General features: G+C 37.7%; 1 protein-coding gene across 1 annotated transcript in view; it reads left to right on the top strand.

The window, feature by feature from the left end:
* LOC128643735 (complement C1q tumor necrosis factor-related protein 1-like) overlaps window positions 1-14,238 on the top strand; it is a 101,806-nt gene extending 87,568 nt beyond the window's left edge. Inside the window, exon 3 of the mRNA XM_053696560.1 lies at window positions 13,691-14,238. Within this exon, the coding sequence (XP_053552535.1) occupies window positions 13,691-14,238 (548 nt within the window). The remainder of the gene's footprint in view (window positions 1-13,690) is intronic.
* The last annotated feature ends 1,956 nt before the right edge of the window (window positions 14,239-16,194 follow it).

The following is a 16,194-nucleotide window of genomic DNA, read 5'->3' as shown; positions in this document are numbered from 1 at the left end:
TTCTCTTTATATTATATTTGACTTATATTTGGATTATTTCCTTGTTTGTAAAATGATCAGCATATTGCGATCATGTATTTTTGTGACTATCATTGTATGTTTATATAATTAACGTTTCACTTGTAATGAACTTAGGTAGAGATTTTAGACAATTATGTATCATAAAGTGTATAAACCTTTAACCACATTGTTAACTTGTATTCTAGATTAAACTTCCCACCAGGTGTCTTATGTTTTAGAATGGTATATATTGACATAGAGTACCCTCCCCCACCATCTGTGAGTACGGGGAAACCCGAAATGCGTCCTAAGTCTGAGGATGTGTGTTACTCTTTTTATTTTTTAATCACCAGTATGTTGTACTTGCCCACGTTGGTAACTTATTAATCGTTTCAATAACGAGCCGTTCTAGCAATTTGCCTTTTTGTGGATACTTTTTTTAATTGAATCACGCCAAAAAAACAAACAAAAACCCCCCACATTATTGAGCACGTCATCATCAATTACATAAAATGTAAAAACACAAATAAAATATTTCTTCAAGATACCGACAATTGTGAGATTGATACCTATATCAATCTCTATGTATACCTATAAGTAACTTTCATTAAGAAACTTATTTTAGTAAAAATTAAAAACACCACTATGTCCAATTGCAAAACGCAATTAAATTGATGGTAAATCCAAGCGTATAACAAACGCTAGGATTTACCATCACTAAAAATAAACATTAGTTTCTCTCATCGTTTTGTAAAAATCTATGTTAAACTCATCCTATCTGTAAGGAAAGCATATTGCTAACACAGAGGCACATCGTTTTCTCCAATGAGGGGATGTTTTCACCTGTAGACCAATAGCTGAGGTAGGATGTCATTTGACACGCATGGCTATTGGTCTAGAGTTAGAAACGTCACCTCGTTGAAGAAAGTGCTGTGCCATGTGCAGAAATATAGTATATTACATAAGGATAGCCTATTAAAAATATATTTAAAAATAAAAAAAAATCTATTTTTTTTATTTAAAAATAAAAAAATATTTTTAAAAATTAAGAATTAGGCAGCTGAATGTTTTCGTATCTTGAAAGTGCAGAATTATGCTTTGGAGCAGCAGTTAACAAACGCGTCACGGGATCGCTGTCTAATCACAGTCCCTTTAACATTGCTGTTGTAGGGAAATGGAAATTAATTTCATGGGATGAGAGTGACTCGATTGTTATCTTTTTTATAATAAAAAAGGCCAATCCAAGCCAAAATTCAGCAATAATTTTGGAAAAATTTGGATCTAACCCTAGATTATTTAGCTTTTTTAATATATAAAGGGAATAATTCCATGTGTTTTTCTAGTTATTTTTTCAAAAGCCCATAGATTAAAAATACCATTATTGTAGGAATATATCACAACATTTCAAAGGTTATAAAAAAATCAAAAGGAAACATTTTTTTTTGTTAATCTTCAGTACAGAGCATTTCATGCATTAAATGAATACTGTAGATATAAAAAAAACTAACCTTGAATTGCTATTTACTTTTAAAAAAGTACAAAATATCCAAAAACAAAGAAAGGCTTTTAAATGATTTGTGGTGTTATTTTCCTATTTGTCATCAAACATGAGTATTATATTAAAAAAAAAGTCTATTTGCCACACTGTGCTATACATCACATCTTTTGATATTATCCTTCGAAAAAATACAAAATACCTACAATACATAGCCTTGGCCTTAAGTAACTATAAATAGTAGTCGTGCTAAACTGCAACTTGCACAATTTAAAGGGACATTAAACCCACATTTTTTCTTTCATGATTCAGATAGAGAATACCATTTTAAACATCTTTCTAATTTACTTCTATTGTCTAATTTGCTTAAATCTCTTTCACCTAGATTTAGAGTTCTGCGTTAGCCGTCAAAACCAGCGTTAGGGGCTCCTAACGCTGGTTTTGGCCGCCCGCTGGTATTTAGAGTCAGGAAAGGGTCTAACGCTCACTTTGCAGCCGCGACTTTTCCATACCGCAGATCCCCTTACGTCAATTGCGTATCCTATCTTTTCAATGGGATCTTTCTAACGCCGGTATTTAGAGTCTTGGCTGAAGTGAGCGTTAGAAATCTAACGACAAGACTCCAGCCGCAGCAAAAAGCCAGGAGTTAAGAGCTTTCTGGGCTAACGCCGGTTCATAAAGCTCTTAACTACTGTGCTCTAAAGTACACTAACACCCATAAACTACCTATGTACCCCTAAACCGAGGCCCCCCCACATCGCCGCCACTCTATATTACATTTTTTTAACCCCTAATCTGCCGACCGCACACCGCCGCAACCTACGTTATCCCTATGTATTCCTAATCTGCTGCCCCTAACACCGCCGACCCCTATATTATATTTATTAACCCCAATCTGCCGCCCCCAACGTCGCCGCCACCTACCTACAATTATTAACCCCTAATCTGCCGACCGGACCTCACCGCTACTATAATAAAGTTATTAACCCCTAATCCGCCTCACTCCCGCCTCAAAAACCCTATAATAAATAGTATTAATCCCTAATCTGCCCTCCCTAACATCACCAACACCTAACTTCAAGTATTAACCCCTAATCTGCCGACCGGACCTCACCGCTACTCTATTAAATTTATTAACCCCTAAAGCTAAGTCTAAACCTAACACCCCCCTAAATTAAATATAATTTTTATCTAACGAAATAAATTAACTCTTATTAAATAAATTATTCCTATTTAAAGCTAAATACTTACCTGTAAAATAAACCCTAATATAGCTACAATATAAATTATAATTATATTGTAGCTATTTAAGGATTAATATTTATTTTACAGGCAACTTTGTATTTATTTTAACCAGGTACAATAACTATTAAATAGTTAATAACTATTTAATAGCTACCTAGTTCAAATAATTACAAAATTACCTGTAAAATAAATCCTAACCTAAGTTACAATTAAACCTAACACTACACTATCAATAAATTAATTAAATAAAATACCTACAATTATCTACAATTAAACCTAACACTACACTATCAATAAATTAATTACATACAAATACCTACAATTAAATACAATTAAATAAACTAACTAAAGTACAAAAAATAAAAAAAGAACTAAGTTACAAAAAAATAAAAAAATAATTTACAAACATTAGAAAAATATTACAACAATTTTAAGCTAATTAAACCTACTCTAAGCCCCCTAATAAAATAACAAAGCCCCCCAAAATAAAAAAATGCCCTACCCTATTCTAAAATACAAATAGAAAAGCTCTTTTACCTTACCAGCCCTTAAAAGGGCCTTTAGCGGGGCATGCCCCAAAGAATTCTGCTCTTTTGCCTGTAAAAAAAAATACAATACCCCCCCCCAACATTACAACCCACCACCCACATACCCCTAATCTAACCCAAACCACCCTTAAATAAACCTAACACTAAGCCCCTGAAGATCTTCCTACCTTGTCTTCACCACGCCGGGTATCACCGATCCGTCCAGAGGAGGCTCCGAAGTCTTCATCCAAGCCCAAGCAGGGGCTGAAGAGGTCCATCATCCGGCTGAAGAGATCCATCATCAGGCTGAAGAGGTCCATCATCCGGCTGAAGAGGTCCATCATCGGGCTGAAGAGATCCATCATCCGGCTGAAGAGGTCCATCATCCGGCTGAAGAGGTCCATCATCGGGCTGAAGAGATCCATCATCCGGCTGAAGAGGTCCATCATCGGGCTGAAGTCTTCTATCAAGCGGCATCTTCAATCTTCTTTCTTCCGGATCCATATTCATCCCGCCAACGCGGAACATCCATCCTGGCCGACGACTTCCCGACGAATGACGGTTCCTTTAAACGACGTCATCCAAGATGGCGTCCTTCGAATTCTGATTGGCTGATAGGATTCTATTAGCCAATCGGAATTAAGATAGGAAAATTCTGATTGGCTAATGGAATCAGCCAATCAGATTCAAGTTCAATCCAATTGGCTGATCCAATCAGCCAATCAGATTGAGCTTGCATTCTATTGGCTGATCGGAACAGCCAATAGAATGCGAGCTCAATCTGATTGGCTGATTCCTACCTTAATTCCAAAGATTGAAGATACCACTTGATAGAAGACTTCAGCCGGATGATGGATCTCTTCAGCCGGATGATGGACCTCTTCAGCCGGATGATGGATCTCTTCAGCACGATGATGGACCTCTTCAGCCCGATGATGGACCTCTTCAGCCCGATGATGGACCTCTTCAGCCCGATGATGGATCTCTTCAGCCCCCGCTTGGGCTTGGATGAAGACTTCGGAGCCTCCTCTGGACGGATCAGTGATACCTGGCGTGCTGAAGACAAGGTAGGGAGATCTTCAGGGGCTTAGTGTTAGGTTTTTTTAAGGGGGGTTTGGGTTAGATTAGGGGTATGTGGGTGGTGGGTTGTAATGTTGGGGGGGGTATTGTATGTTTTTTTTTACAGACAAAAGAGCAGAATTCTTTGGGGCATGCCCCGCAAAAGGCCCTTTTAATGGCTGGTAAGGTAAAAGAGCTTTTCTATTTGTATTTTATTAGGGGGCTTAGAGTAGGTGTAATTAGCTTAAAATTGTTGCAATATTTTTATAATGTTTGTAAATTATTTTTTTATTTTTCGTAACTTAGTTCTTTTTTTTATTTTTTGTACTTTACTTAGTTTATTTAATTGTATTTAATTGTATGTAATTAATTTATTGATAGTGTAGTGTTAGGTTTAATTGTAGATAATTGTAGGTATTTTATTTAATTAATTTATTGATAGTGTAGTGTTAGGTTTAATTGTAACTTAGGTTAGGATTTATTTTACAGGTAATTTTGTAATTATTTGAACTAGGTAGCTATTAAATAGTTATTAACTATTTAATAGCTATTGTACCTGGTTAAAATAAATACAAAGTTGCCTGTAAAATAAATATTAATCCTAAAATAGCTACAATATAATTATAATTTATATTGTAGCTATATTAGGGTTTATTTTACAGGTAAGTATTTAGCTTTAAATAGGAATAATTTATTTAATAAGATTTAATTTATTTCGTTAGATAAAAATTATATTTAATTTAGGGGGGTGTTAGGGTTAGAGTTAGACTTAGCTTTAGGGGTTAATAAATTTAATAGAGTAGCGGTGAGGTCCGGTCGGCAGATTAGGTGTTAATACTTGAAGTTAGGTGTCGGTGATGTTAGGGAGGGCAGATTAGGGGTTAATACTATTTATTATAGGGTTATTGAGGCGGGAGTGAGGCGGATTAGGGGTTAATAACTTTATTATAGTAGCGGTGAGGTCCGGTCGGCAGATTAGGGGTTAATAAGTGTAGGTAGGTGGCGGCGACGTTGGGGGCGACAGATTAGGGGTTAATAAATATAATATAGGGGTCGGCGGTGTTAGGGGCAGCAGATTAGGGGTACATAGGGATAACGTAGGTGGCGGCGGTGTACGGAGCGGTAGATAAGGGGTTAAAAAATATGCAGGGGTCTGCGATAGCGGGGGCGGCAGATTAGGGGTTAATAAGTGTAAGGTTAGGGGTGTTTAGACTCGGGGTACATGTTAGGGTGTTAGGTGCAGACTTAGGAAGTGTTTCCCCATAGGAAACAATGGGGCTGCATTAGGAGCTGAACGCTGCTTTTTTCCAGCTCAAACGGCCCCATTGTTTCCTATGGGGAATCGTGCATGAGCACGTTTTTGAAGCTGGCCGCGTCCGTAAGCACCGCTGGTATTTAGAGTTGCAGTGGCGGTAAATATGCTCTACGCTCCCTTTTTGGAGCCTAACGCAGCCCTTCTGTGAACTCTAAATACCAGCGGTATTTAAAAGGTGCGGGGGAAAAAAAGCATGTGTAGCTAACGCACCCCTTTGGCCGCAGAACTCTAAATCTAGCGGTTTATATTCTTTCCTGAAAAGCATATCTAGATGGGCTCAGTAGCTTCTGATTGGTGGTTGCACATAGATGCCTCATGTGATTGGCTCACCAATGTGCATTGCTAATTCTTTAACAAAGGATATCTAAAGATTGCAGCAAATTAGATAATAGAATTAAATTAGAAAGTTGTTTAAAATTGTATTCTCTATCTGAATCATGAAAGAAAAATTTTGGGTTTAATTGCCCTTTAAAGTCACATTTTGTGCATTTTGAAACAAAACATGTTTATCAATAAGCGCTATACAAGCATTAGGAATTAAAGGGACATTAAACCCAAAATATTTATTTCATTATTCAGAAAGAGAAGAACATTTTTAAAAAGTTTCCAATTTACTTCTATTATCAAATATGCTTCCTTCTCATGATATTCTTTGTTGAAGAGATACCTAGGTAGGTAGTGTGCACATGCCTGAAGCACTGCATGACAGGAAATAGTGCTGCCATCTAGTGCTCCTGCTAATTTCTAACATTGTTACAAAACTGCTGCTATATAGTGCTGCAGACATGTGCACACTTCTGATCTTACATCCTTGCTTTTCAACAAAGGATAACAAGAAAACTTGATAACAGAAGGAAATTGGAAAGTTGGTTAAAATAGTGTGCTCTTTCTTAATCATGAAAGACATTTTTTATGTCCCTTTAAGATAACAGAGAATATGTAATATTTAGATAAACTACATTGCTCTGTCTTCTGTCTGCATCAAATGAGGGCTGCATTATTTATGGGGTAGATGCTTTCATATTCAAACTTCTGATCAGGACTATGGGATTGATCTCCATTCCTTAGAAAAACGTATTAAATGAGTTATCTAAAAAAATCCCAATAGACATTATTGGCGATTTTCTGTAGAAGAACAATGGATAAAACTTTTCTAAATGATTCTGATCGAGCGCTATTAGTTTTACTTTTTTCTAAGAGATAAGAGCATTAGTACAAAAATAAGCTAAAGCAATTCATTTTTGCACTAATATGTCAATATAATATAGGAGCTCACTTGTATACCTACTCAGATTAAACCCATATGTATTTGTTAACAAGAGAACCAGTGTTACTACAGTGACTGCCTGACTGTAATGCACTCAAGAGTACCAAGATTAGAAAGAAGGGTTTCTTCTTTTCCACATAAGGTCTTTTGGGATTATTAATATAATTTGGGCCCCCTCTCAAAAATGTATGTTTTTTAGCTGCATAATCAATGTGATAAATGATACCCCAATAACCTGCTATGTATACTGGTACCTTTATTTGAAAGGGGGGCTTGTCAGCTTTCACACATGAGATCTGAGGTTTTATGATGAGCTGTTATAGGCCTCTAGAGACCAACACCAAAGTATAAGCCTACATTTTTAATTGTGTCCTTACTTACAGAAAGAGAAGCACTCAACTAGGAGCAAACAACAGCTCAGTAGATCTATGGGGAGATACCACCTGGAACAGCTTCTTTTAACCCAATTGTGCTTTTCTCAGAGAACTTTCCTGAGGTATAGCAGTCTGATCCCACCTAAATAGGACAATCTAGCCTGAAATAACAGACAATCCTCAACCAGACAATAGTTTCAGCCTTCTGTAAACCTATTCAGTGAGGTACAGTCATAGCCATCTAAGAATCTCTGGTTTCCCCCAACCCTCTTAGGGCATCATAATATACATATTTACAGAAACAGAAGTGCTCAACAAGGAATGAACAACAGTTAGCTTATTGTTTGGCTGGTCACCACCTAAGAGCAGAAGCACCCTTTAGCTCAATTTCACTTTCTTCACTGGGAATTTACTGAAGTATATTAATTTTATCTCTCCTGCAAAGGATGGTCCAGACCCAAATAACCAGGTAATTCTCCTCTGAATGAGGAACATGGCCAAGGCCGGACAGGGAAATCAGACCAGCCCTGGAAATTTCTGAAGACTGGCCCAGTCTCAGCTTTCGCCCCCCTGGCCTAGCCAAAACCTCCCACACACACATTTGGCAGAGAGACTACATCTGGTTTCTCTTAACACATTTAGGGTGACCCTCAGGGTTATAATATACATATTTACAAAATGAGAAGCACTCAACAAGGAACAAACAACAGTTTGCAAGTGGTAACCCATCAAAGAACAAGCCACAAAGCTTGTTCCTGGTTGAGCGTTTCTGTGTATATTTGCATTATGACCCTGGGTAAATCGCTGCATCTTATTGACAAGGTCCACAAATGGTTGAAACAATCATCTGGGTTTGCCTGGCATTTTGTAACTGGACCATTCTTTTAAGGTGGGCTCAGACTGTTATACTGAAGAAAAGTTCTCCTCTGTGAAAGGCAGGATTGGGCTAAAAGAGGATGCTCCCACAAGGCTACCCGCCAAAGAAGAATATGCTAATGAACGATTGTTCATTTATGGTTGAGTGTACCACATGGATGTCCACAATGGGGGGGGGGGGGCAAGGGGGACATTTTCCACCTTGAATTTTCCTCCCCACTTGGAGTACAAACCACAGAAAAAAAGGCAATTAAATGTCCTCCTTTTTCCCTTCTTTTAATCCCCCTTAATGTAGCTCCGTTTTAGAGGAAGAAGTATAGTATTCTGAGAATTATATGGCATTCTGGAATTTATATAGTTTACTATTTCAATCTCAGTTTTATGATTCTGCAGTTCTGGTATCTTATTCCCAGTATGCATTGTACAGTAGTTGGGAATGAGCTTCCTGGAAGGCAGAACATTTTGCATAAGGTCTCGCCCCCAGATTTATATATTTATTTGTATGGTCAGACCCTCTGCACAGGTGGTAGTATGGGAAGGGTTCACTATGCCAGTGATCTTAAACTCTGCACTATGACTTCCATGTTATACATATATACATTATTTCACACCCACAACCTTTATAACAACAACAAAGAATGAGGTATTTCATTGATGGCAATCTGCTTTGAGTTAAAACTTTCTGTACAGAGTCCTCCTACTCACACCCGGGAATACTTTTTTAAAAGTTTTGCCAATAGCACAAAAAGAGAAATGTACATATTACATATCTTAGGTAATGTACTGTTAGCAGTTTTAGGCTTTATATGTTAACTTATGTTGGTTCTTAAGTGTTTAATTTTGATTTTGTATTTATTTTTATAACTGTATAATGCAACATATGAAATAAGCAAAACACTAACGGCTAGATTTAGAGTTTTGTCGGTAACGACCCGCGTAGCTAACGGCGGCTTTTTTCTGATTGGCTGATCGGAACAGCCAATAGAATGCGAGCTCAATCTGATTGGCTGATTGGATCAGCCAATCGGATTGAACTTGATTCTGATTGGCTGATTCCATCAGCCAATCAGAATATTCCTACCTTAATTCCGATTGGCTGATAGAATCCTATCAGCCAATCGGAATTCGAGGGACGCCATCTTGGATGACGTCCCTTAAAGGAACCGTCATTCTTCAGTTGGACGTCGCCGGAAGAAGATGGGTCCGCGGTGGAGGTCTTCAGGATGGAGCCGGTCGTCATCGGATGAAGATAGAAGATGCCGCTTGGATCAAGATGGTTGCCGGTCTGGATCGCCTCTTCTTCCCGGATAGGATGAAGACTTTGGAGCCTCTTCTGGACCTCTTCAGCCACCGGATGATGGATCGCCAGCCCCCGCTTGGGTTGGATGAAGATTTTGGAGCCAGGACGGATCGGTGATACCTGGTGAGGTGAAGACAAGGTAGGGAGATCTTCAGGGGCTTAGTGTTAGGTTTATTTAAGGGGGGTTTGGGTTAGATTAGGGGTATGTGGGTGGTGGGTTGTAATGTTGGGGGGGGTATTGTATGTTTTTTTTTACAGGCAAAAGAGCTGAACTTCTTGGGGCATGCTCCGCAAAGGGCCCTGTTCAGGGCTGGTAAGGTAAAAGAGCTTCGACCTTTAGTAATTTAGAATAGGGTAGGGCATTTTTTATTTTGGGGGTCTTTGTTATTTTATTAGGGGGCTTAGAGTAGGTGTAATTAGTTTAAAATTGTTGTAATATTTTTCTTATGTTTATAAATATTTTTTTATTTTTTGTAACTTAGTTCTTTTTTATTTTTTGTACTTTAGTTAGTTTATTTCATTGTAGTTATTTGTAGATATTGTATTTAATTAATGTATTGATAGTGTAGTGTTAGGTTTAATTGTAGGTAATTATAGGTATTTTATTTAATTAATTTAATGATAGTATAGTGTTAGGTTTAATTGTAACTTAGGTTAGGATTTATTTTACAGGTAATTTTGTAATTATTTTAACTAGGTAGCTATTAAATAGTTATTAACTATTTAATAGCTATTGTACCTGGTTAAAATAATTACAAAGTTGCCTGTAAAATAAATATTAATCCTAAAATAGCTACAATGTAATTATAATTTATATTGTAGCTATATTAGTATTTATTTTACAGGTAAGTATTTAGCTTTAAATAGGAATAATTTATTTAATAAGAGTTAATTAATTTCGTTAGATTAAAATTATATTTAATTTAGGGGGGTGTTAGTGTTAGGGTTAGACTTAGCTTTAGGGGTTAATACATTTATTAGAATAGCGGTGAGCTCCGGTCGGCAGATTAGGGGTTAATAATTGAAGTTAGGTGTCGGCGATGTTAGGGAGGGCAGATTAGGGGTTAATACTATTTATTATAGGGTTAGTGAGGCGGATTAGGGGTTAATAACTTTATTATAGTAGCGGTGTGGTCCGCTCGGCAGATTAGGGGCTAATAAGTGTAGGCAGGTGGAGGCGACGTTGAGGGGGGCAGATTAGGGGTTAATAAATATAATATAGGGGTCGGCGGTGTTAGGGGCAGCAGATTAGGGGTACATAGCTATAATGTAGGTGGCGGCGCTTTGCGGTCGGCAGATTAGGGGTTAATTATTGTAGGTAGCTGGCGGCGACGTTGTGGGGGGCAGATTAGGGGTTAATAAATATAATACAGGGGTCGGCGGTGTTAGGGGCAGCAGATTAGGGGTACATAAGTATAACGTAGGTGGCGGTCGGCAGATTAGGGGTTAAAAAAATTTAATCGAGTGGCGGCGATGTGGGGGGACCTCGGTTTAGGGGTGCATAGGTAGTTTATGGGTGTTAGTGTACTTTAGAGTACAGTAGTTAAGAGCTTTATGAACCGGCGTTAGCCCAAAAAGCTCTTAACTACTGACTTTTTTCTGCGGCTGGAGTTTTGTCGTTAGAATTCTAACGCTCACTTCAGACACGACTCTAAATACCGGAGTTAGAAAGATCCCATTGAAAAGATAGGATACACAATTGACGTAAGGGGATCTGCGGTATGGAAAAGTCGCGGCTGAAAAGTGAGCGTTAGACCCTTTTTTGAGTGACTCCAAATACCGGAGTTAGGCTAAAACCAGCGTTAGGAGCCTCTAACGCTGGTTTTCACGGCTACCGCCAAACTCCAAATCTAGCCGTAAATAAATTAATAAATACAATTATATGCTCCTTCTATTTTCATTTATAAGGAATCTGGATGAAGACGTTCATTTTATTAAATCCCCAAAAAAGAAAAAAAGAAATGTATAAATGTGTATTAAAGTTTAGCAAATAGTCGGCTAGATTACGAGTTTTGCGTTATGAGTGAAAAAGCATCGTTATGGCTCTTTTTCACTACCGCTGGTATTACGAGTCTTGTAGGTTTAGTTGCACCGCACACTTTTTTGGCCGGAACGCAATGTAACTACCACAGCTTTCCAAAAGTCCTTTATCAATGGGACTTTCTTTGCACTGGTATTACGAGTTTGCCTGGGAGGCCAAAAACTGAGTGGTACAGCCTAAAACTACAAGATCCATAACGTAAACTGAAAGTCAGTAGTTATGGGTTTTACGCTACAACGCCGTAACATAAAACTCATAACTTAGGGTTTGGGCGGAAAAAGAGCTAAATGTCCTTTTAAGGGCAATGTCCATCCAAATGCCCTTTTCAGGGCAATGGGGAGCTTAGTGTTTTTTAAGATAGGTTTTTATTTGGGGGGTTTGGTTGTGTGGGTGGTGGGTTTTACTGTTGGGGGGTTGTTTGTATTATTTTTTTACAGGTAAAAGAGCTGATTTATTTGGGGCAATGCCCCGCAAAAGGCCCTTTTAAGAGCTATTGGCAGTTTTAGTTTAGGCTAGGGTTTTTTTTTATTTTGGGGGGGCTTTTTTATTTTGATAGGGCTATTAGATTAGGTGTAATTAGTTTAAATATTTGATCATTTCTTTTTTTATTTTGTGTAACTTAGTGTTTTTTTTTTTGTAAATTAGTTAATTGTATTGAATAAGGGGTTAATAAGGGGTTAATAAGTGTAGGTAGGTGGCGGCGATGTTGGGGGCTGCAGATCAGTGGTTAATAAGTGTAATGTAGGTGTCGGAGATGTCGGGGGCGGCGGATTAGGGGTGTTTAGACTCAGGGTTTATGTTAGGGTGTTAGGTGTAAACATAACTTTTTATTTCCCCATAGGAATCAATGGGGCTGTGTTACGGAGCTTAACACTCCTTTATTGCAGGTGTTAGGCTTTTTTTCAGCGGGCTCTCCCCATTAATGTTTATGGGGAAATCGTGCATGAGCAAGTAAAACCAGCTCAAAGCAGCGTTTGTATTGGAGTGCGGTATGGAGCTCAATTTTGCTCTAGGCTCACTTATTGCCTGCTAACGCAATTTTTGTAAACCTGTAATAGCAGCGCTATAGGGAGGTGAGCGGTGACAATAACTTGCAAGTTAGCACCGAGCCGCTCTTACCGCAAAACTCATAATCTAGCCGAGTGACTCCAAAATGTATATATTATCTGGGAACATTTCCTTTTTTTTGCTTCCCCTAGAAAAATGTTTGTGGATGCCCATGGCGTCCCATCGCCCAGTTTCCCATTCTTCTGCAATTTTTACTTATTATCTGTAAAGTAAAGTCATGCCACTCCCAATGGCAGCTAGGAAAGCCTATGGTTATTGCAAGCCTCTTCCTTTGTTAAAGTAAAGGTGGTTGTGTTGATTGGATGACATTTACACTATTTTAGAAGTAATTTAGACAATGGCAAATTCTTATCATTCACATTATAGGGGCTAAAATTAAAAGCAGACAATTAAAAGTAATACATATACATTTGCCTTTTTAATAAATGGCCTCAACAAAATGATTTATAGAGATGATAATTTTGTGTATTTACTGTCCTTGTTAATGTTTGTATTTGAGCTAGACATGTGCATGGCGAAAAAAATCGGTTTGGTTCAGTTCGGATCGATTCGGATGTTTTCGAATTTCAGTTCGGATCGATTCGAATTCGGAAAAATTCGAATCAATTCGTTTCAGATTCATTTCAGATTCGTTCGGATTCAAATAAATTCGACTGGATTCGGTTTGGTTCGATTCGGAAATTCGGAATTTCGGTATGTGTTAGGTGGGATATGCTGTGTATTAGACTAGTATTATGTACTGTATATTAGGTGTAACCCATAGCAGAGTGATATACCTAATATAATGTACAATACTAGTGTAATCCATGGCCATCCGAATCTACCAAATAAATCCGAACTAATTTGGATTTATTCGGTAGATTCTGCACTATTTCAATTCAGAAATTCGAATCGATCCAAATCTCTGAATTTAACAAATTCGGCCGAATTTCCGAATCGATCCGAAATGAATCGCACATGTCTAATTTGAGCTCCTATACTCATTTCATTGAATGGAAAAGTGCTTGTGGGTGCTGGTTCTGTTTGATGAATGATTATAATCTATCAGTGTCTATGAAGCAAAAATCGCTTTCTCCTTCCAGTTTTATTGTACTTATTAATTTAAATATACAATATTTTAAAGGTAACAAAGGTGAAATGGGTGAAAACGGACCTCCAGGAATGCCAGGAAGAAATGGGGCAACAGGATTGCAAGGATACCCCGGGATAAAAGGCCAAAAGGGGCAAACAGGTCCACCAGGGAATTCCTACAAGCTTCACTACGCAGCATTTTCTGTTGCCCGTCGAAAATCGTTCCACAGCTCTGATTATTTCAATATTGTTATTTTTGACACTGAATTTGTAAACTTATATAAGCACTTTAACATGTTCTCCGGAGCATTTATCTGCTATGTTCCTGGGGTGTATTTCTTCAACCTAAACGTTCACACCTGGAACCTGAAAGAGACCTACCTACATATCATGAAAAATGAACAGGAAATGGCTATCCTGTACGCCCAGCCCAGCGACCGCAGCATAATGCAGAGTCAAAGCCTCATGCTGGAACTAACAGAGAAGGATGAAGTATGGGTTAGAATGTTTAAGCGAGAACGAGAAAATGCTATCTACAATGATGAATCTGATGTATACATCATCTTCAATGGTTACTTGGTGAAGCCAGCCATGGAATAAAAATGTACAATTCTCTCTGCCTAAAAGATACCTGTGACAGTAAAGAAATTCTGCATGTTTACTGCTAAAATGTTGGCATTTAAATCAACAAAACAAAATAATCCAAAAAACATGCATATGTTAAAAGCAATAATACAAGGGATACTGTATTGTAAAATTGTCTCTCCTTTAATGCGTTCCCAATTATCCATTTTACCTGTTGGAGTGTATCAAATTATTTACAAATACATCCTTTACCTTTATTTTGATGTTTGAAATAGCCACTTTTTTCTGTTGAAAACTCCACCTATACTAAAGATTTCAATACTGCAGTGATGGCCACAGGAAAGTTATGTAAACAAAAGGAATCAAAATAAAACAACCCTCAGGTTTGGGATGGGAGAGAGAGAGAACCCATGGAGTTTCTGAATCAGCTTTAAAGGGATATTAAACAGTGGTAAAAATAAAAATGTTAAATCAAAGTGAATACAAAAAGAAACAGACGGCTAGATTACAAGTTGTGCGTTAGGGTTAAAAAGCAGCGTTAAGAGGTTCTAACGCTGCTTTTTAACGCCCGCTGGTATTACGAGTCTTGCAGGTACAGGTGTACCGCTCACTTTTTTGGCCAGACTCGGAAGTACCGCAAATCCACTTAAGTCAATTGCGTATCCTATATTTTCAATGGGACTTGCATAGCGCCGGTATTACGAGTCTGACCAAAAGTGAGCGGTAGACCCTCTCCTGTCAAGACTGGTACCGCATTTTAAAGTCAGTAGTTAAGAGTTTTACACTACAATGCCGTAGCATAAAACTCTTAACTAAAGTGCTTAAAAGTACATTAACACCCATAAACTACCTATTAACCCCTAAACCAAGGCCCCCCACATTGCAAACACTAAAATACATTTTTTAACCCCCACGAATGCTGAACCGCTCGAAGCCCCAAACCAGCTTGTGACTCAGCCGGAAGTGAGTGGGAGGAAAGTAGCAGTGGAGCACTGGGGGTGCACGCCGCTGTTAGAAGCCGGTTCCGCTGCTGTAATACAGCACAAAAACAAGAGGTTGCGGCAGCAACAAGCAGAATAAAAAATGAAACTGAATTAAAAGTAAGATACTTTTATTATTCCATTAAAAAGCCAGTAGGCAAAGATACAAAGGGTAGCAGGGTGAAACCTCCTTACATGTTTCGTGCCTATGCTGGGCACTTAATCATAGGAGTGAGGTTTGTTAGTACAACCCCTACTATTTAAAGGGGAAGTACCCAATGATGGCAAAGCTGTGAAAACACCTGTAAAAGTTGTGTTAAAACTGCTTGCCGTCACTTAGCACTTTCCAAGAACATAGGAAAAAATAGAATGAATGAAAGATGGGTGCTTGTAATATAAAATGAAAAATTGTACAATATATAAACACAAATAAACCCATAATTGCAACATTATAAAGGCATATTCAGATACTACACTTTCAATAATAATATCAATGTTATTATATGATAGATGCAAAAATAAAAAAGATAAGAAAATGTAAATGTACATATGTCTTTGTAGAAAAATCCTGTTATAGGTTAACCTGGAATATAATATATAAAATTTGATACCTAGGTAGAATGTAAATCTTGATATAAAGTTAGATATCTAGATAGAATATAAATCTAAATGTACACTGGGGGTCAGTAACAAATAACATATTTGTAATAATATTCAAGAGCTAACCGTATAAAGGCAAAATAATAGTGTTCCTACATTAGCTATCCTTCAATATAACATATTAATACGGATAAAAATGAGTTAGAGGAAGATGTAGATAATTATTCTACAAAGTAAGACATTTCCCATTCTCTGTTTAAACCTTGGGCTGCTATTGTTTTTAATTTACCCCCTCTGGTTGGAGACTGAATTCTATCAATAACTTTAACTGTGATATGTGCTATATGGGTCATATGTGTTTGGTTGAAATGTACTGCTACTGCCGAATCTT

Source organism: Bombina bombina, unplaced genomic scaffold (assembly GCF_027579735.1).
Source record: "Bombina bombina isolate aBomBom1 unplaced genomic scaffold, aBomBom1.pri scaffold_457, whole genome shotgun sequence".
Classification (NCBI taxonomy): Eukaryota; Metazoa; Chordata; class Amphibia; order Anura; family Bombinatoridae; genus Bombina; species Bombina bombina.
The sequence above is the reverse complement of the archived record's forward strand: the minus strand, read 5'-3'. Positions and strand labels throughout refer to the sequence as shown.